The sequence below is a fragment of the Neopelma chrysocephalum genome, unplaced genomic scaffold, assembly GCF_003984885.1.
Source record: "Neopelma chrysocephalum unplaced genomic scaffold, ASM398488v2 Primary Assembly neopelma1_147, whole genome shotgun sequence".
In the NCBI taxonomy this organism is placed as follows: domain Eukaryota; kingdom Metazoa; phylum Chordata; class Aves; order Passeriformes; family Pipridae; genus Neopelma; species Neopelma chrysocephalum.
Window position 1 is genome coordinate 6,770,905 of NW_020897809.1, and position 19,330 is coordinate 6,790,234.

General features: G+C 53.2%; 1 protein-coding gene across 4 annotated transcripts in view; it reads left to right on the top strand.

Annotated features, from left to right (window-relative positions):
- The window catches only part of PLXNA1 (plexin A1), a 119,652-nt gene that overhangs the window by 44,307 nt on the left and 56,015 nt on the right, over nt 1–19,330 (top strand). For all 4 annotated transcript variants that reach the window (XM_027700473.1, XM_027700476.1, XM_027700474.1 and 1 more), the window contains exons 4-8: nt 6,439–6,579; nt 8,682–8,782; nt 9,240–9,363; nt 11,496–11,649; nt 12,342–12,441. In XM_027700473.1, coding sequence (XP_027556274.1) covers nt 6,439–6,579; nt 8,682–8,782; nt 9,240–9,363; nt 11,496–11,649; nt 12,342–12,441 — 620 coding nt within the window. The remainder of the gene's footprint in view (nt 1–6,438; nt 6,580–8,681; nt 8,783–9,239; nt 9,364–11,495; nt 11,650–12,341; nt 12,442–19,330) is intronic.

Consider the following 19,330-nt stretch of genomic DNA (forward strand, 5'->3'; position numbering starts at 1 on the left):
CACAGGACAGATGGCCATGGCCCCACAGCTGCTCCTGGCCCTGCCTGTTGCTGCACCTTCCTTGGTGTGGGGGGAAAGAGGAGTGTGTGTCCCCCCAGAGCAGCTGACCCAGGAATTTCATTTAAACCCCTTGCCTTCTTTGGAAACTGGAGAGGGACATGTGGGTGGCAGCTGCTGGTCCTGGGGGGATGGCTGACAGGGGAAGGCACGTGGAGGGACAGCTGGTGTCCCTATCCCTACACTGCTTAGGGTGAGCCCAGGCCGTGTGCCAGGAGGGGCTGTGCAGGCTGACACTTTAGGGAGTCGCTTTCCCCACCAGCCCCACTGGCTGGACACGAGTGATACCTTTTCCAGCTGTAGGCTTGTCAGTGTGGTGCTGTGTGACACTTTGTGGCAGCTGTCACCTCTGCCCTGGGCCCTCTGTTGCCTCTTGGAGGTGGCCTCATGGTTTGGGGGGTGAGCTCTGCCAGGACCTACTCTTCTTCTGATTACATTTGCCCTATGCCAAAATCAAAGCAGAATGTTGGGGGCATTAGCATGGCCCCACTCTCATGGAGAGGGGATGCACACCCACTGATTTGGGTGTGGGAGCCTGGGACTTCGGTGGTGCCTCAGCCGTGAGCAGCAGTGGCATGGGGAGGGGAAGGTTTCAGTTCTGGGGCTGGACTCTGTCCTCCATTCATGTCAAAGCTTTTCCTCCTCCCAACTCAGGGATGTGCTATGGAGCTGGACAAAGGTGAGACAGGGACCTCGTTCCAGCATCCTCTCCTCACAGCTTTGTCTTGTCCCTGCTTGCTCAATCTCTGTCCCCAGTGGACATCCCTGGGGCTGGGGAACTCTCCGCTTTCCCCAGTGCGTGTTGAGAGGGAAGAGGGGAGGCTTTGAAATGCACTCCCGTAAATAAGCCTTTCTTTCGCGCTGCCCGTCGGCACCGTGCGAGCCCCGTGGAACTGGAAAGGGTCCCCGTGAAAAGGCTGCCAAGTGTGTTTCAGGCAGATAAGTCCCTGCCTTTGAAGTGTGGCAGGCGGGCAAAAGCGCCCTCCTCTTGTAGCTGCTGCCAGCCGCTGCGAATTAATCACAGCCCTGCACAGATAAGAGTACAAAGCCTGGCTGAGCACTTCTCCTGCCCAGAGGAGGGGTCTGCGGGGGACCGCCTGGGACTCAGGATGGGGGCTTGAGAGCCTGGGGGTGAGGAGGTGTTACACTGGGGTGGGAGAGCCCGTGGCTGTGAGGCAGTGAAGAGCCCCCTCTTCCTGGTGGTGGGCATAGCAGGTGTCCCCTGTGGTGAGATGGGGTCTCTTGGGGACCTTCTCTGTGTGCCTCCAAGCACGTGATTTTGGTCCTGCAGGGAGCCAGTGACCCACCCCAGCAACTCCCAGACCCCAGCCAGACGTCTGCTGGCACATGTGAAATCCAAAAGCAGCCTTGGCATGTCTGCAGCTGCCTTCCCTCTCCGGCTGTGTGCTTTCTCCCTCTCCACCTGGTGTCCCTGGCCCAGGGTGAGCTGTAAAGCCCTGTCATCCACTGCCGTCCTCCTCCGGACCCGCTGCCAGTGCTGGGTGGCTGCCAGGTCATGGCTGCTGCCTGTCTTTCCAAAAATGGGCCCTGGGGAGATGTTCCTCTCCGCCTTGTGCCCATTGCTGGTGGCCATAAGGATGTTGGGAGTTTTTCCCCATGGCAGTTTGGACAGTGGTTATGGCAGTAGGGAGGTGCCTCCTTACCTGGACAAGCCTCAAGGGTATCTTTCCCAGGGGAGGAGCATCCTGCAGTGGAAGGAGCTGTTTTTTTAGCAAGGCGAGTGCTCTCTTCCTCCTAAACCTTGTATGGGATGGCAACTCCTTTCTCCAGCCCAGACAAGACCATGCCCAGGAACCTTCTCCATATCTCCTGGTAGGGGACTTTGCATCTGCCCAGCTGGGGCGTGCTGTGCACATTCACTCATTACACCGGGGTCCCTGGGGGTTGGGGTGTTGCAGCCCATCCTTTCCCTCATGCTTCCTTTGCCAGGGTTCTCAGCTGATGGGGGTCCAGGTCCTAACCTTCCCTCTTCAGTTATGCTGAGTGCTCACCCTGTGGGGTGGGCTCCTTGCTTGGGCAAGGAAGGTGTGCACATGGGTTTCTGGCAGAACAGCCCCTGGGCTTGCTTTGAGATGAATCACCCGAGCAGGGAGTTTATAATTTCGTGCCTCTGGTCTTCTCCACGTACTTGCCAAGGCAGCAGCTCCATAAGTCGACCCTCACTCCTACTCCTCTGCCTTGGTTCAACCCTGGGATCCAGCTGCCCCCTGGGGCTCCTGCAGCCCCTGGCAGGAGGCAGTGCTGCCGAGCTGCTGCCTGAAGCCAGCCCGAGGCAGGCAGGAGCGAGGGCAGGAATCCTGAGCGAGAAATTAGTGTGAGTAATTATTAGTATTGGGTAATTATATCAGCATCAGGATGAGGAGAAAGGTTAATATGTTTATTTATTTATTTATTTATGGTAAATGTCTTTTCCCCCGAGTGGGAAGGCAGGCAGGGTGGGCAGGAAGGAGTGTGTTTCCGAGGGGGGCTGCTCTGATTAAATTGCATCCTCTCCCCCTTCCCCTGCCCCCAGCTACCCTGTGGCTGCAGGGAAGGGGAGGAAAGTGGTCCCTCACGGTGTCTGTGGGAGATGGGAGGCACCTTGTACATCCCTTGTGCTGCTCTGCCATGTTATAATCCAAACAGCTCATCCTCTTCCTGCCAGCCAGGATGAGTAAATTCATGTTGGGCTAATCCCGCTGAAAAGGCCCTGACGCTTGGGTTCCCACCTCTTGTCTGCATGGCATGGGTACTGTGGGCTGTTAAGTCCTGCTTGGTGTGGGATAATGCTGGGGTCTATCTACTGTAGATGGACTGGCATTCCTCAGGAGTCAGGATTGGGACCAGCACCATTTAACATCTTTGTTGGTGACATGGACAGTGGGATCGAGTGCACCCTCAGCAAGTTTGTTGGTGACCTCAAGCTGTGTGTTGTGGTTGACATGCTGGAGGGAAGGAATGCCATCCAGAGGGACCTTGACAGGCCTGAGGGGGGGCCTGTGTGAACCTCATGAAGTTCAACAAGGCCCAAGTGCAAGGTCCCGCACCTGGGTCAGGGCAATCCCAAGCACAAACATAGGCTGGGCAGAGAATGGATCTAGAGCAGCCCTGTAGAGAAGGACTTGGGGGTGTTGGTTGACAAGATGTCAGTGTGCACTTGCAGCCCAGAAAGCCAACCATGTCCTGGGCTGCATCAAAAGCAGAGTGGCCAGCAGATCCAGGAAGGGGATTCTACCCCTCTGCTTTTGTAAGACACCCAACCTGCAGTGCTGTGTCCAGCTCTTGGGCCCCCAACATAAGAAGTGATGGAGTGAGTGTTGGAGTGAGTCTGGAGGAGGCCGTGAAGATGCTCAGAGGGCTGGAGCACCTCTGCTATAGAGACAGGCTGAGAGAGTTGGGGTTTTTCACCCAGGAGAAGAGAAGGCTCTGGGGAGATCTTAAAGCACCTTCGCATCCCTAGAGGGGCTCCAAGAGAGCCGGAGGGGGACTTTTGACAAGTGGAGTGATAGAACAGGGGGTCATGGCTTTAAACTGAAAGAGGGCAGATTTAGATTAGGTATTAGGAAGAAATTCTTCACTATGAAGGTGGTGAGTCACTGGGACAGGTTACTCAAGGGAGCTGTGGGGATGCCCCATCCCTGGGAATATTCAAGGCCAGGTTGGATGGGGCTTGGAGCAACCTGGTATAGTGGAATCAGGGAATTGGAACATGGGGGTTGGAACTAGATGATCTTTAAGCTTCCTTCCACCCAAACCATTCTATGATTTCATCATGCTATGGAGGAGCATCAGGATGCATTTCCTGACCATGAGCTAACTCAGAATCTCCTTCTGTGCCCTGCACTTTGGCAAACCAGAAAACAATTTGATTACCAGGTCCTCCAAATTTCATTTTCCTGAATCCCAAACTCACCTACAGAGTATCCTTAGCAGGGGGAGAGGTGCTAGAGAGAAGGGTTCTTGTGGATGGCCCCCCCCAGAGCATCCTGACGTGTGTCAGGCTGGGCTTCAGCCCCATTTGACTACTGAGAGTATTTTTAGGTTCTTCCTGGAGCCTCAAATTAACTGGAAGTGCTTCATGTCTGTTGTTTTTTTAATACATCTCTTTCTCTTTCCCAGCACTGCGCAGTGCAATAATGTAATGGGGAAATTACCCCGCTAGTTAAAAATTACTGCCAGTGCGACATCCAGCCATAGATCTATTTTAGAACCAGGGTAGAACTCTATCGATTATTCTGTGCCGCAACTGTGGCCCATAAAAGGATTGGAAAGGTGTGTTTGTCACATTGCCATAGCGAGGTGGGGAGATGCTGCCTTGCTGGGGAGGGGGGGATATTCCCTGTTACCCTCCCCTGGCGAGCTGGCTCGGACAGGACTTTGTAGGGGAGAAGCTGAGAGCTGGGAGGGGAGCAACCTGTGAGGAGATGTGGGGAGGCAGGGTTGGGTTCTGGGGGTGATGCTGGGTACTGCTGAGCAAGGGACACTGCAGGGCAGGTGTGCCACATGGCCCTGTACTACAGGTGTCAGGGGCTTGACCTCCTCTGATGTTTGGAGTAGGAACAAACATGGACCTGGGCAACAAGATACCCCTGCACAAAGGGCAGGCAGAGGCTGTAGGGGCCTCTGGATTCCCCAGTGGTACCAAGAGCGGGGGTGATGGGGAGCAGAGTCTGTGCAGGGGTGGTAGCAAAGGATGCTGTGAAGTCAGGTGAGTACTAGGACCATTCTGGGTTATGACAAAGGCTCTTCAGTCCTGTGGAGGTATGTACAGGGGGTTTTTGGCTGTGCTGTGTGCTCCCAAGAATTAACCTGGCCCTGCAAGCCCGGTCGCCACATCCCTGGGGAGAGGGCGGCCCCTTTGCTCACTGCTATGCAGGACTCATCTCTCTCTGGTTGCTCAGGGGTCTCTTTCTTAATTAAATACATTTGTTTTGTAAAACTGCCTAAAAATAATCCGGGGCTGGTGCATGCAGGAGGCTGGCAGTGAATCAAAGGCGCCGCTCTAATTAAACGGGCCCGGTTTGTTTGTGAGCCGCATACATTTCCATGCTAATCAGCTGCACACCGGGATCCTGCTTTCCCGACCCGTATCCTCCTGATTGGGAACTGTGCAAATGCTGGCAGCAATTTATTGCAGAAGAGGGACGAGGTGGCTGGGATGCTGGAGTGGCTGCTGTGGGGGTGCAAGGCTGTACTGGGCCGTGGGAGCGGGTGCAATGACCAGGGCAGGGCTGTGGGATACACTTGGGGGGTTCTTCAAAGCAATGGATTTGCCCCTCTGCTGTGGGAGGATCCTGAGTCCTGCAGATGGAGGTGCTGGACCAGGTCCCTGTGTGTGCCAGCAGCAGCACGTAGCTGATCTTGGGCAGAGTTTGCGCTGTCTCGCGGGGCACGATGCTTTGCTGCCTGCGACTGGGCTTTTTGCAGAATGTGCTGCTGGCGTGATTCCCATCCCATAGGAGCAGACCAGACCCCCTGAGCCATTTCTCTGGCACTGCCTCCCTTGAGGCTGCCCTGTGCCAGGGGACAGCCCTAATCTGGGGGTATCACAATCAATGGCATGAGCAGGAAGTATCTGCGGCTCGCAGGGGTGGCAATCAGGTTATGTCAAGTAGCAGAGCTGAGTGCAGAGCACACACCCCTGTGTGGTGTGTGCCTCCAGCCCCGTGGTGCCTCCTGATGTGGTTATCACTGGTACAGCCAGGAACTGGTGTACTTAGGAAGAGCTTTAACGTAATTGTGAGCCATAAGGGGATTAAATCCTTCGCTGTGTTCCTGCTCAGGGAACAAAGGCTCTTTCTGAACCTCTGTTGACCCCAAACTTCCTTGAGACCCTCTTGACTTCCCCGGTCACGAGCCCAAGTGTTTTCCCTGATGGATGGGGAGATGCAAGCCCTGCCTGCGTGCGCCGCAGCGTCCTGCCTGCTATGTGCAAGCTGCTTTTGGCACTGCTGTGGCAAAAAGGGGTTTGATACTTTGCTGTAAGCTGGGGGTTCATCTGCTCCATGCTACAAGTTGGAGGGGCTTTAGGGCTGAGCAGCAGTGGGGGAGCAGGGCAGCATGTAGAAGGGTGCCGCATGAGAACCAGGGACTGTGGCCTCGCTCCCTGGAGGGAGATGAATGCCATCAGCATGAATGTGATGCAAATGCACCAGACAAATGCAGTAAAGGGAAGAAGACATTGCAGTTTGATCTTCTGGAAAGAGTCAGGACGTTTGCAGAGCAGCCAGGACTTTGCTGTGCAGCAGGGGCTGTGGCATGGCCACGCTGGTGTGGGACGGTGGGCAGCATCCCTAGTGGGGCACGTTCCATATCCCACATCCTGGGTGGGGGCTGAGGTGCCTGTGGGATCATGCTCACCCCTCCTTGCTCTTCCCACAGATCCTGGTGGACTTGCCAGCTGAGAGGAAGCACCAAGCTCTGCAGTACGAGAATGTTGTGGCCCATGAGGGCAGCTCCATCCTGCGAGACCTGGTGCTGAGCCCTGACCGCCAGCACATCTACGCCATGACTGAGAAACAGGTAAGAGCCCCCTCTGCTCTCCTGACTTAGCTCACACTGCAGCTCCAGCCTGCAGTCCTGTGTGCTGGGAAGCCTTTTGGGCAGCTCCCTGATGGGGTCTATCCTTTACTTCCTGGGACTGGGGATGCCTAGAGACCCTGGGACAGCTCCTTCCTGCTCCTGTCTGCAGGGACTGGGGATCCCAGAGACAGCTCCTCCCTGCTCCTCTCTGCAGAAACACTGTCCCAAGGCATTAATTGTTAGCAGCAGCTGCTTGAAATTCCCACGGTCCCTGGGGACAAGAGTTTCCTGACCCTTCCCTTTCTGCAAGGCCATAAACCTCCTCCCTGTTCTGGCCATCCCCTCCTGAGCAAGAGTTTTATAGGCTAGCAGGGGATCCTTGCTCTAAACAACCTTTTCTCCTCTGGAGCAGTTACTTTTGCATCCCTTGGTCCCTGCTTCTGCTTGTGCAGAGCCAACTGGAGGTACAGACCTAATCTGGATCTGGTGCTGCCATCCTGGCAGCATGATCTGGGCTCATGATAGGAAGTTTTGGTTGTCTTTGTGGGCATTTGCTTGATTCATGACCTGTGGGAGAGCTGCTGATGTGAGTTCATCTGTTGGTGGGATGCATTGGAGGGGGTGAAGCAGGTTCATGCCACTATGGTGGCACTTTGTGGTTCCGATGGGGACACATGCCATGCCTGGTGGGGTGACACAGGGTGGCTGTGCTGGGACATGGTGTGCCTGTGCCTCGCAGCACCTCAGCTCCTCTGCCCAGCCAGAGGTGTGTGCAGAGCGGGACTGCCAGCAGAGCTTGGAGTATAACAGCCTCCTGGCTGCCAGCCTGGGGGCTTGGGAGGGGAAAGGATGCTGGAGCAGGGACATGGGTTTGTCTAGACAGCCCTGTGGGGACAGCAGAACCCTTTCTCCATTCTTCCCAGTGCCTGTCTCTGGTTTCTGATCTGCTGCTGGAAACATGTAGCTTTCCAAATGGGGCAGAAACTGCATTTTGGCTCCTCTATGCCACTGTCCTGGGCTGTGTTTCCATCCCTGGTTGCGTGTCTGTCCCAGGGCTGACTCAGCTAAGCCACCCCTCTGCGGGGGAGATGTTGGAGAAGTGGATGCTGAGGGGGCAGTTATTCTGACCTAGACTGGGTGTCTTGACCTGGACTGGGAATCTCCCCCAGGGGCCACCACAGTTGCTGGGAGCTGGCACTTGTCTGTGTAGGGTCTGCCTGAAGGGGACCCGCTGCCAATGCCCTTGTCACTACTTGCCTGAAGGAATGCCAGGGACAAACAAAAGGGAACACTACAGATATCCTCATCGGTATGCACCCCAGGGGGACTGGCTGGTCGGCTATCTCAGTCCTGTAGACATCAATCACGCTGAGCCTGTGTCCTGCTGGGCTGTGAGGAAGGAGAACACCCCGGGTTTAGCCTTCAGGAGAAAAGTTTGCAGATTTTAATTAACATGTGAGTCCTGCCCCGTGGGAGCAGTGGGGAAACTGAGGCACAAGCGTGGTGAGCACGGGCAGCTGCTCGGTGCTGCCGGCTCCTCGCAGCAGGCGAACAGGCAGCTCCCTGCACCCCCTCCCTGTCACCCCTCTTCTCCTCCCCTCTCCTTAATAAAGCCCACTCTCTTCCCTACTACGCTTGGTGTTATCAGAGTGCTGGTGGAAAGTAATTAAATGAACAGTTGTAACAGAGCTCGAAGGGCTTGGAGAATGAGGGGATTTTAATCAAATCTGGAGGAGCAATTAATAAGGAACTGGTAACCCTTTCAGAGCAGGGCTGCAGCAGCCATGGGGTGCCCGACCGGCACTGGGAGCTGGTGTGGGGCTGAGCCTGCACAGCCCACTCCCAAACCCTGCAAAGATGCAACAATGAAAGGAGCTTGGTTGGGGTAAAAGCATCTCTGGGGTGGATGTGTTGCCTACAAATGTGCTGCCTGGGCCTGGGAGAGGAGGGGGCGATGGTGAGGGGCTCAACCTGCTCCCTGCTCCTGCCTCCTGCTAACGGCCAGGGTGTGTCTGTGCTGGGTCTGTCTGTGGTATCAAGGTGTGGGCACAGCAGGGAAACACTCAGCCCGTCCCCCTTCACTCTCTGCCTGTTCCCTGCAGGTGACGCGTGTGCCGGTGGAGAGCTGTGAGCAGTATGAGAGCTGTGAGCTGTGCCTGGGCTCCCGGGACCCCCACTGTGGCTGGTGTGTCCTCCACAACATGTAAGTACCACAGGATTGTCCCTGGGGCCATGCCAGCAACCTACAGTTGGTAAAATGTGTCCGTTCCCACTGATGGTCTCCTTGGGGACATCTGCCCCAAACTTTGTCCCCAAAATGTGGAGGGGTGGAGTGGTCCAAGGGACCTGTCATCCCCTCCTGCAGTGCCCAGGCTGTGCTTACGAGCATCCATGCATGGTGAAGCTGCTGACAGGGCCTGCCAATCCTGCCTATGGGCTCCAGGGTTCAGCATCCTTGTGCCAGTAAGGAAAACTGGATATAAAACATCCCCAGAAGTCCCATGGGAGAGCAGAGCTCCTGTACGGGCCTTGGGCACCCAAGATCCCTACCTGGACATCATCTCTGTGTCAAACAGTCTGTGTGCTGTGATGTCAGCCCAAAGCCATGCAGGACCCCGGGGGATTCTCCTCCTCACCATTGTGCTTTCATCCCCCTCCAGATGCTCACGCAAGGACCGGTGCGAGCGGGCGGACGAGCCCCAGCGCTTCGCCTCCGACCTGCGGCAGTGCGTGCAGCTCACCGTGCAGCCCAAGAACATCTCGGTCACCATGTCGGAGGTCCCGGTAAGACACCTCTGCTCCCCTCAGACTCCCCCCCCAGACACCTCCTGGCCCTCTGGAGGCAGCGGCTGGGGAGACGACAATTAAAAATAACTAATGACTGTGTGACAAACAGGGAGAAAGGGGAAGAGAGGTCTGAGACAAATAAAACATAGCGAAGTGCAGGGCATTGATGAGGGCTGACCATTGGCTCTGTATTGATGGAGATAATAAACCAGTTGATGATTATTCAGAAAAGACACAACTGAGCAATAAATATTTCTGCATAATACAAGCACAACCATCAGAAATGCCATTCGTGGCCAGCGATCTGTCTAGTTCAATAGCCTGTCTCTGACCCTCGCCTGAGGTAGATATTTTGGGATGAGGCTTTGATGCACAACTTGCTGCTCTTTCTCTGTGCAGACAGAAAGGATGATGGACTTCGCTGAAGTATTTTCCAGGCCATTAGCACCATGAAGAGAACAAGAAACAGCATATACTAGCAATAAACTGCCAGGTCTGGGTATCCGGCACTCAGGAATCCTAAAAAAGTTGGCCAAGGAGTTCTATGGCCTGTGGATATTTGTAATAATATGACTTTATAATAAATAATTGAATGTTGAGAAAAGTCCCAGAAACATAAAAGGTGCTTACTTTTTTTCTCAGATGCAGAAAGGGCGAAATGGTCAGAGACTGTTTAGTTGGACTTTAGATTTAGAAAAACTAAAGAGAAAGAGCAGGTTCAGGATACACCTGAGAAAGATTTAAGGATGAGAATATAATTTATGCCAGTCAACATGGTTTTATGTCTGACAAACCACATTTTGCTATTTGATGAATTTATGACTTGAATTAGAAGAGGGACTGCAGGGATGTCATGTCTTTAGGCTCCTACAAGGCATTTGACTTGGTACAACACAACGTTCTGATTAAAAATTAGCATTATACAATATTGATAAAGCACGTGTTAAGTGGATTAAGAACTGGCTCCGTGACAGATCTCAAAAACTCCTCATCAGAGGGGAATTGTCACTGGATGGAAACAGTTTAGAAATCACTTGCAGGGGTAAATGTTCTTTGGTAATGTAGAGATAAATGCGATATAGCTGCAGATGGGACGTTCTGGGATGATGGCACTGGAGGGTGGAACGAGTAAGAGTTCCTTCAGAGCGGTTGGGTTTGAGTGTGGCTGGTTTAGCAGAGAAGCTGGGGTTTGATATTGCCAAGTCTGAAGTTAAACATGGCTGAAGATGTCCTGGAAAGTGGTACTGGGGCTGAGCCCTTTCCAGATGTCCTGGAAAGCGGTGCTGGGGTTGAGCCCTCGCTGTGCGACTCTTGGTGCTCCTTGGGTAGAGCCAGGAGCTGGGCAGTGTTTTCACCCCTGGGGTAGTTAGCCCCCTGCTGATGGCAGGATGCTGCATGGAGGTCTGGGGTGGTTGACATAGGGATGCTGTGCTTGGGCTGGAGTCCAGCTTTCAAAGGGAGAGACTGAAAACCTCCTGTAAACATCATGTAAATGAGTTGAAGGCTGGAGAAAATGCCTTGCAGTGAGAGACTTCCAGAGCTCAATCTGCTTAGCTTATCAAAAAGAAGATTAAGAGGTGACTTGATTACAGAGTCTAAGTGCCTTTACAAGGAGCAAATATCAGGGACTAAAGGGCTTTTTAATCTATCAAGGAAAAGCATAACAAGAACTAATGGCTGGAAGCTGTGAAAAATTCAAATTAGAAATAAGGCAAGCGTTTTGTAAAGTGAGAACTGCTGACCCTGGGGATGACTTTGTGAAGGAAGAGGTGGATTCCTCCCCTCCTCGACTCTCCCAGAGTGGGTGCCTTTCTGTGAAACACACTTCAGCCTTGACACTGCTCTTGGTCTCTGTAGAGAGGTGAGGTGTAATGGCTTGTGGTATGGCAAGGGCCGAGGATGGAGGCTGTGAGTCATTCCATCTCTTAACCCATTTAAATCCATGCTCCTTTCTTGAGCAGGGAGATACATGGGTGGGGCTGTCTTGCAAAAGCCCAGAGCAGGTCTCCCCACCACGTGTGGTGGCAGAGGAGGGGTTGCACCCCATGTCTTTTCTGTTTGCTGGACTTACACAAAGAGGAGTTTTTTTGCAAGTTTTCTGTGTTGATGCTCTTGCCACTCCTCCCCAGCTGGTCCTGCAGGCCTGGAACGTCCCAGACCTCTCGGCAGGAGTCAACTGTTCCTTTGAAGACTTCACTGAATCTGAGAGTCGCATTGAGGATGGGAAGATCTACTGCAGCTCTCCCTCTGCCAAGGATGTCATCCCCATCACCAGAGGCCGTGGTGAGCTTGTGCCCTGGGGTGGGAAAAAGCCTGAGACAAACCTTGTCCCATGTGTTGCCCCACAGGCAGATGTGGAGGAGCACAGTCCTCTGGTGACAGCGATCCCAGTCTTGAGATCTGGACCTGAGTTGGTTCTCAGGGTGTAGGAGGGTGTAGGTGCTGCTTGTGGCTGGTCGTTGGTCTCCTCCAAGCCATGGACACAGCTACTTGGGCACAGCCTATGGCAGGGGAGTTGGAACTAGGTGATTCTTAAGGTCCCTTCTAATCCAAACCATTTTATGATTCTACTTGTTGACCACTCCTGGGCACCCTGGCCCCATTTCCACCTGTGGACCATTCCTGGGCAGATGTGCTTGTAGGTGGCCGTGGGCTCTGGGAAATTCTCCTGACCCCAGGACTGTTAAACCCCCCTTCAGTACCACCAGTACAACCCAAGGCACCAGTCTCCATGCCAACAGGTTATGTTTAGCTGTAGGGGCTCAGAGCTGTACTTGGGCTCTCCTGGCTTGTTTGGTGTCTGAGTGGGGGTGGGTGAACACTCTCTTTTTATTGCCACATTTGGGGCGTTTTGTTAGTTAACTGTATGGAGTGGGGATGCCCAGCTCTCTCCAGCACATCACAAGCCTTGAGCTGAATGCTGGGCCGTGGACTGTATCCTTTCTGATGCCTTTTTCTGCCTGGGTCTCTCAAAGGGGACAAGCGAGTGGTGAAGCTCTACCTGAAATCCAAGGAGACGGGGAAGAAATTTGCCTCCGTGGATTTTGTTTTCTACAACTGCAGCGTTCATCAATCGTAAGTGGCCTGGACTTTGTGGGAACAGATTGTTGGGATGGTGTGAGTCTGGGAGAGAGTTCTCAGCTTTCCGGGTGCTAATGTTGCAATAGGAAAGGGCAGTTGAGTACAGTGGTGTTTACAGTGAGAAACCTCCTCTTTTTGCCTGTGTAGACTGGGATGGTGACCAGAGCACCCACAGCTGGTTTGGGTGTGTGGGAACGTGTAGCATCAGGACAGAACCTCACATCAAAACAGGACTTTGGGTTTGGCAGGACTTTGAGTTTGGCAAAACTTTGGAAGAAAAAGGAAGTTTACTGCATTGCAGACTGTAGCAATCAATCCATGTGACTGAAAATGCCAAGTGTCTTGTTATTCCTGGAAACAGTTAATAGGAGGGACTTGGCAATGCAAAAAGAGAAGCCTGTATTTTCCTGCCACAGTACCTGCTTCCCAGGCTTGCTGGAGAGGGAGCTGGAAAGTTACAGCAACATGGGATGGAACATGCTGCATGTCCTGGGGCACTTACCCAAGAATTTCCTAACTGGAAGTAATTGTGAATTTTCTTTCTTGTCAGGCTGCTGTGAAATCTACTCCTGTAAGGGTTTTTAGACAGCTTGAGATATGCGTTTGATAAAATAGAGGAGGTGTGGATTATTGATGTACTGTCTAAGCAGGGTGTCTAAAGTCTCAAACCACAACTCCTGGTGAGGAATTGCCAACACTGTGCTTGAGCTGAGCTGTGGGACTGGAATTGATGCTGGGGTGTGTTTGGGCAAAGAATTTGGAGCTCAAGAATGCAAGTGATTTCATTACTCTGCCAGGAACCTCCCATGGATGGTGACACTCCAGCTGATCAGTAATTATAGATAAGCAAATGCCTTTTGGAAGTCTTTTTGCAAAGTGTTAAGTCTGGCTCAGGGACTCTGCTGGAGTTTGCTCCTCCAAAGCCTGTTTGGAGTTCCACCTTGATCAGGGAAAAGCAGGTGAGATGCAGGCGCCCAGGCTGGGCATCCGGAGCTCACTCCGGGAGGGATGTGTCAGAGGAGGGCCCCTGCAAACCTCCTGCATCACAGGGATTCCTGCCCTTCTGCTCTTTGCTCTTTGCTCCTGGGATCCCTGTGCTGGCGAGGGAGGAGAGAGTTTGCAAACTTGACTTTCTGCCTCACCTTGACTCCGAGATGAGCTTTGTCTCCCTTCACGTCCTGTGGTTTCAATAACATTAGCTCAGCTTTGGCTCAGGCTGGCTGCATGTCATTATTTTGCAAATCAAAAACTAGATATGACTTTTATTTTTCTAAATGAAAGAAAGATGACTTTTAAGTACAAATGGCATCAGATTTGGTCCAATCAGCACTCCGGCGGGAAGAGGTGGTGAGGGAATTGGCATTTTATTTTATGTGCCTGACACAGAGGGGGAAAAAAAACCCTATCCCCCCCCCCCAAACAAACCTACAACAAAGAACCCTGACTGATTTATTACTGCGTTGATGTTTAATTTTGGATGCATTATTTAAAAAGGCTAATTATGGATGCATTAATATTTATGGGCTCCAGTTGGAGCTGATAGAAAAGTCCATGTTCTAGGCTGGCGAACATTATTATTATTTTTTTTTATGTCAAGAGTTTTAGTTTGGAGGTAGTTTTAACTATGTGACCTGCAGTCGAATCATAGCCAAAGAGCATGACAATACCTCCTGGGATGATGCAATACTTTTAAATACCATTTGCAGACAGGCGTCTTTAATGGATCTCTCTGGAGTTAATAGCCTTTCAGAGCCAGGTTTCATATTTTGTGGAGGAAAATCTATACGTCAGCCTGATAAATTCTGTATTAGGAACAATATGCTTTTCCATGAGGCTAATGTTTTTCCTGTGGAGATCTCTGATCACCGTGCATTACGTTTTCTTTTTGTATTTGGGCAGTTTTGCTTAGGTTGGAAGCCAGAGTTCTGCATGTCAAATCATTTCTCAGCTGAGGGTGAAATGTTTAGGTGAGATTTTTCAGATGGTTGTGGAGAGATGGGAAGATTATAAGGCAGCTCTTTGCTGATGTCAGCTGGGGTAGCTCCAGGGAAGCCAACGCAGCTCCACTGTGTGCGCTGGAGAGAGTCTGACCCTTCTTATTTTCAGCAGACATCTGGAAAGGCATCAGCAAAACGCGCTGCTGAAGCCCTTTTGCAGGCTGTGGGGCTGGTCCTGCTGCTGTGTGAGCATCCTGGCTCTCTTGTTTCCCATCACCTTGCAAAACTGTTCTTCCCATGCATTTCCAAGGACTCCTTGAACCCACTTGGTCCAGGGAGGGATTGCAGAAGGGAAAATGCTTCTGATCCCTTCTCCTGCAGTAAAGGAGGGTCCAGAGAGGGTTGTGCTGCCTGTATGTTTGGCTGTGATGATCTGGGCAGAGGGGGGTGCCTTCCAATTAGAGCTCCATAGCTGCCCTGTCTGCTATAGCAGGGCTAAATAGTGTCACCTGTGTGGGATTGTGCCCTTCACAGACCGGCATCACTGATTCATGGAGTACTTTGTGCAGAGTCTCTGGGAGCCCTTGTCTGAGACTTGTACCCTCTCTGGGGCTCCATTCCTTTCCAGCAGAGTCACCTCAGAAGCTTCTGGGGATCCCAACTTTGTGTACCACACCCCAGCAGGCTCAGGGCTCCCATGGGGCTCAGGCAGGTGTTACCAGGCAGTGGCATCTTTTGGGCATCTTGCTCCTAAAGGTTTGTGCATTAGGCAGGGGATGCTTCTGGCTGAGCTGTGGGAGATGAACTGAATGGCCGAGTAGAAACTAAGAGTTCGATGCAGAGAAATGTGGCCCTTGAAAAGGGGGACGTGGGTGGCTGAGGGTTGCTGCCAGCCCGTGGCAGGGGAGCAGGGCTGCCCACACAGGCTCCCCTGCATCTCCTGGAGACAGGCTCTGGTTCCTGCAGTGGAGGGCATGATGAAAAATGCTGTGACAGGGACCACGATGGATTCCCTGGGGGGTTTCTGGCGGGACACAGATCAAGAGTAGGCATTTAAAGGCCACTCGGCACCTTTGATTGTCTTAATGAATCAGCCAGTCCAGCGCCTGCGCGGGCAGATGTTGAGGTTGTCTTTGTCAGTGTTAAACTCCCTCTTCAAAGCATTTGTGGGGAAATGAGTTCCCTTTCAAGATAAAGATGTAACACCAGGCTCCCTGCCTGCCTCTGGCAGTGCCCGATCTTGCTGGTGAGCTGGGTGAGCAGGGAATCCTCACTGAAAGCCAGTGAGCAATTCCAGGGAATACTAAGATGTATTTCTTCTCACTATTTCCATGTTTCCTTGCTGGATTTCTTCTCTGGAAACTGTTTCATAAATCCTGTTGTGGTTTGGCTTTTCGGAGAGTGCGGCTGTGGGAAGGGAGCTGGCAAGTGGAGTTGGATGGGGAAGAAGATGAGAGCCTTTGGTGCTTCCTTCAATTTTGTGGGCAGGTTTTGCAGTGCTGCTGTTTTTTCAAGCACCAGCATGCCTAGTGCATCACCAGACTCAACTCCCTGCCAGCATGTCCAGCCATTGCAATGTGGAAGCAAAAATCCAGGTGGTGGCACCAGGAAAGGGACAAAATCACGAGTCAGCAGGTCTGATGCTGAGAGAGGATCTGAGCTTCCTGGAAACCTGTGTTGGTGTCTCCAATCCCGGAGGTTGTCATGGTGCTACCAGCCTTGTGGTTGTGCCTTTTGCTGCAGTGGCAGCTGTGACAGTCGGGTCCCATCATCTGTGGGGTGATGAATTTCTGCAAGACTGGAGCAAGGACAGACATGCCAAATGGCTTTAACTCCTCCAGGCCGGAGTGACACTACTGTGGCTCTGTCCCACAGGTCAGGCTTTCCCTATAAGCCTCCATTAAGTAAATGGGATTTTAATGTGTGTCCCAAGGGCTAGGAGCAGTGGGGCTGTGCCAGTAAGGCGGGGCTGGGCTGCTCTGGTGGCCAAGGTGCCCGCTGGCACCCGTGGGACGATGCCAGTCCTCGTGCCACTGGGCTCCTCGCTGCAGCCTTTCTGTCTGCCCGCACATGACGTGGCTGCTTCTCTGCTGGCCCAGTGCTGCTCGTTTCCAGATGCTTACAGATGCTTTCCTTTCAAAGGCATGGACAGATGGCTGCAAGCAGTTGAGTGAGTGTATCTGGGTTTGCATGGCTGAGCTGCATGGTGGTAACAGATCCCTGTGTATTCCTGGGCTGGGGCAGGTGGAAAATCTGTAGGATGGCCCTAGAGACAGCTTGGGATAACCTGGTTTATGTCATGTTTCTTGTGAATGAGGAGGGCTGGTACAACCTGATGTTGTGTTTCAGTGAGGGGAGGCAGCTGAGGATGTTTCAAGGGAATTACCTTTAAACCCAGAGCATGATTCTGCATCCTTCAGCACGATGGTGGATGACTCGGACCATCCTGCGGTGGGTCAGCATGTCCAGCTGTTACCCTGTGAGTAAGGACCTTGGCAAAACCCAGCAGCAATGGAAAAGCATTGGACTTGTGTCAAAAGGACAGAAATTGATTCAGATGGGCAGGGATCAAGGAGGCAAGAGCTGGCCTTCCACCCCATGCCTGTCCTGGCTTTGGGTCTGGGCACCCGTCAGAAAGCTGCCTGTAGGTCCGTGTAGGGGCTGGGGGGGACACTGACAGTCTGGTCCCACAGCTCTTCAGGATTTCTCCTCTTCCTGGGGCAGAGAGATGGATATGAAGCCCAAAGCAATGCAGTTCAGCCCCTCAGCCCTGACAGCTGCTGCTCCAGATGCAGGCGATGCCGGAGCTGAGTATTCACTAAGGAAGCATCTTCCTGCCAAGAGGAGGTCTGAGCAGCAGTCAGGGGGCTCACAGGCGGCTGTGCTGTGCCTGCACAGATGCTGTTTTCATCAACACGGTGTTTATACTTCCCCTTTTTTTAATGGACCTCCCCTGCTCTGCTCTTGGTGCCGTTCAACTTGCCCCTGTCCCTCCTCCCTGCCCTTTGCTCCCCATGCTTCCTTCAGGAATGCGCTGCTCCATGGAAATAGCTTCAGTGTCTGTGTGTGTATGTGTGTGTGTGCAATGCTTGCACCTCCTGTCCCTCTCATGTTTGCTGCTCAGGCCTATCTCACTCCTGTGGATGCTGTTTTTGTTTTCTGCCCTCACTGTTCAGTGTGCTGAAGAGCTCTAGGCTTCTTCGGGCACGTGGCACGCCTGGGGCTGGGAGAGCAGAAGGAGATTAAATTAAGAGCCTGGACCCAGCACTTCTGGCTCCCCGTTCTTCCCATCAGCTACAGCTTTGCTTCAGGTCAGGCACAGAGACAGGCAGCTGTGACCTCTCTGTGATGGCCAGAGGTGGCTTCTGCAGAGCTGCCCGCACATCCAGCAAGGAGTCGGTCCTCGAGGCCACCCCTGGGTCTGGACTCAGCCTGTAGCAGTGCTTGTGGCCCTGGAGAGGCTTCTTTGCTGTCATTCTGCTCTCTCTGCACCTCTGCTTTTCTGCAGCCGTGTCGGGTGTTTCCCTAGCAGGCCTAACCAAGTTTCGGATCAGTTAGGGAAGTGGAGGGAGCAGTGTTGGGAGGTGTTGACCCCGCTGTGTAGTGAGTTGAGGGCAAGCATGGAGGCATGGTGATGCTCTGGCTTTGTCCCTGGTGCACTCAGAGATGGGCAGAGGTGCCCTGATGCCTGCAGGGATGCCTGCTTTGGCAGGGGGAGGTTGCCGGCCAGCAGTGAACCTGGACTTGTTTTGGGATGGGGCACTTGGCACAGAGTGATCCTGAAATACTACTCTGAGTCTGGTGCCACTCCTCTTGCACGAGGACATCAGGAGGCAAGGGGGGCACTGCCAGTGGGTCTGAGCCCCTTCTCCCTGCCTTGCCTGGGCTTCATCTCCACCTGGCACCTGGCCGGGCTGGGGAGGAGGCAGATGGGGAGCAAGCTGTGGGTCCACGTCTGTGCTGAACCCCCACCATCAGTTTTCTTCCTGGCTGGGCTTCTTGCTCTCCTGGCACGCTTCAGGGAGGGGAGCACTTCAACACATGAAGGAGAGCCTCCCTCTAATTATCAGGAGTGATGAAAACCTCTTAGGCAAGAAGTGATGAGGGAAGAGTGCCTGACCGTGGGAAGGAGAGAGACGGCACAGATGGCATCGTGCTGCCGAGCAACCTGCTCCTGTGCCGGGAACAGACAGCAGTGGCACACGGACACACCGGGGATATGGACACAATGGGGATACAGCCCCAACCACACTGCCAGCCTGACCAGCAGCTGAGGGTCCCTGCCTCAGCTCCTGCCCTGGGTTTTCAGGGAGCTGGGGTGGTCAAATAGCCGTGCAGGAATGAGGCAAGCTGGAAGCAGGGTTCCACTGTGTTACTGGCACCTGTGTGCTGACTTACTCACCACTTTGTCCAGTCTTTGGCCGGGGGGGGAGCTGACTCAGACAGGCTCTAAATGCAGCAGGGATGCTGCGGATCAAGATGTGTGTGGTGAGTGCTCTCACGGTGGCATTTGATGTCCTTATGGCTAATGGAGAACCTCGGCAGAAGGGAGAGTGTGAAAACCATCTAGGGAGATGGGGCTTTAGGAGTGGCTCCGTTAAGTTAGAAGCAACTGGGTGGGCCAAAGTAGGAAGGGGGAACCATGCACCTCAGGCTGTATGTGGAGGATAACCTGAGATCCTTCGGCAAGTGGAGACCAGAAGGCCAGCCTGGGACCTGTAGTAGTTAAATGGCAGAGGAGACCCTCAGGTGAGGAGAGTCCTGAACTAGCCAAGATTTGGCTTTGGCCCTGAAGAACTGCAGAGTGGAACTGCAGCTGTTAGGGCTGGGCTCCCTGGGGCAGGGCTGCATAGGGAGCTTCGCCCAGCTTTGAGATGGCTTGCGAGGTGGTGGAAAGGGGACTGGGATGTCTTTTTGTAGACCCCAAAAGAGCTGGTGACTGGAAA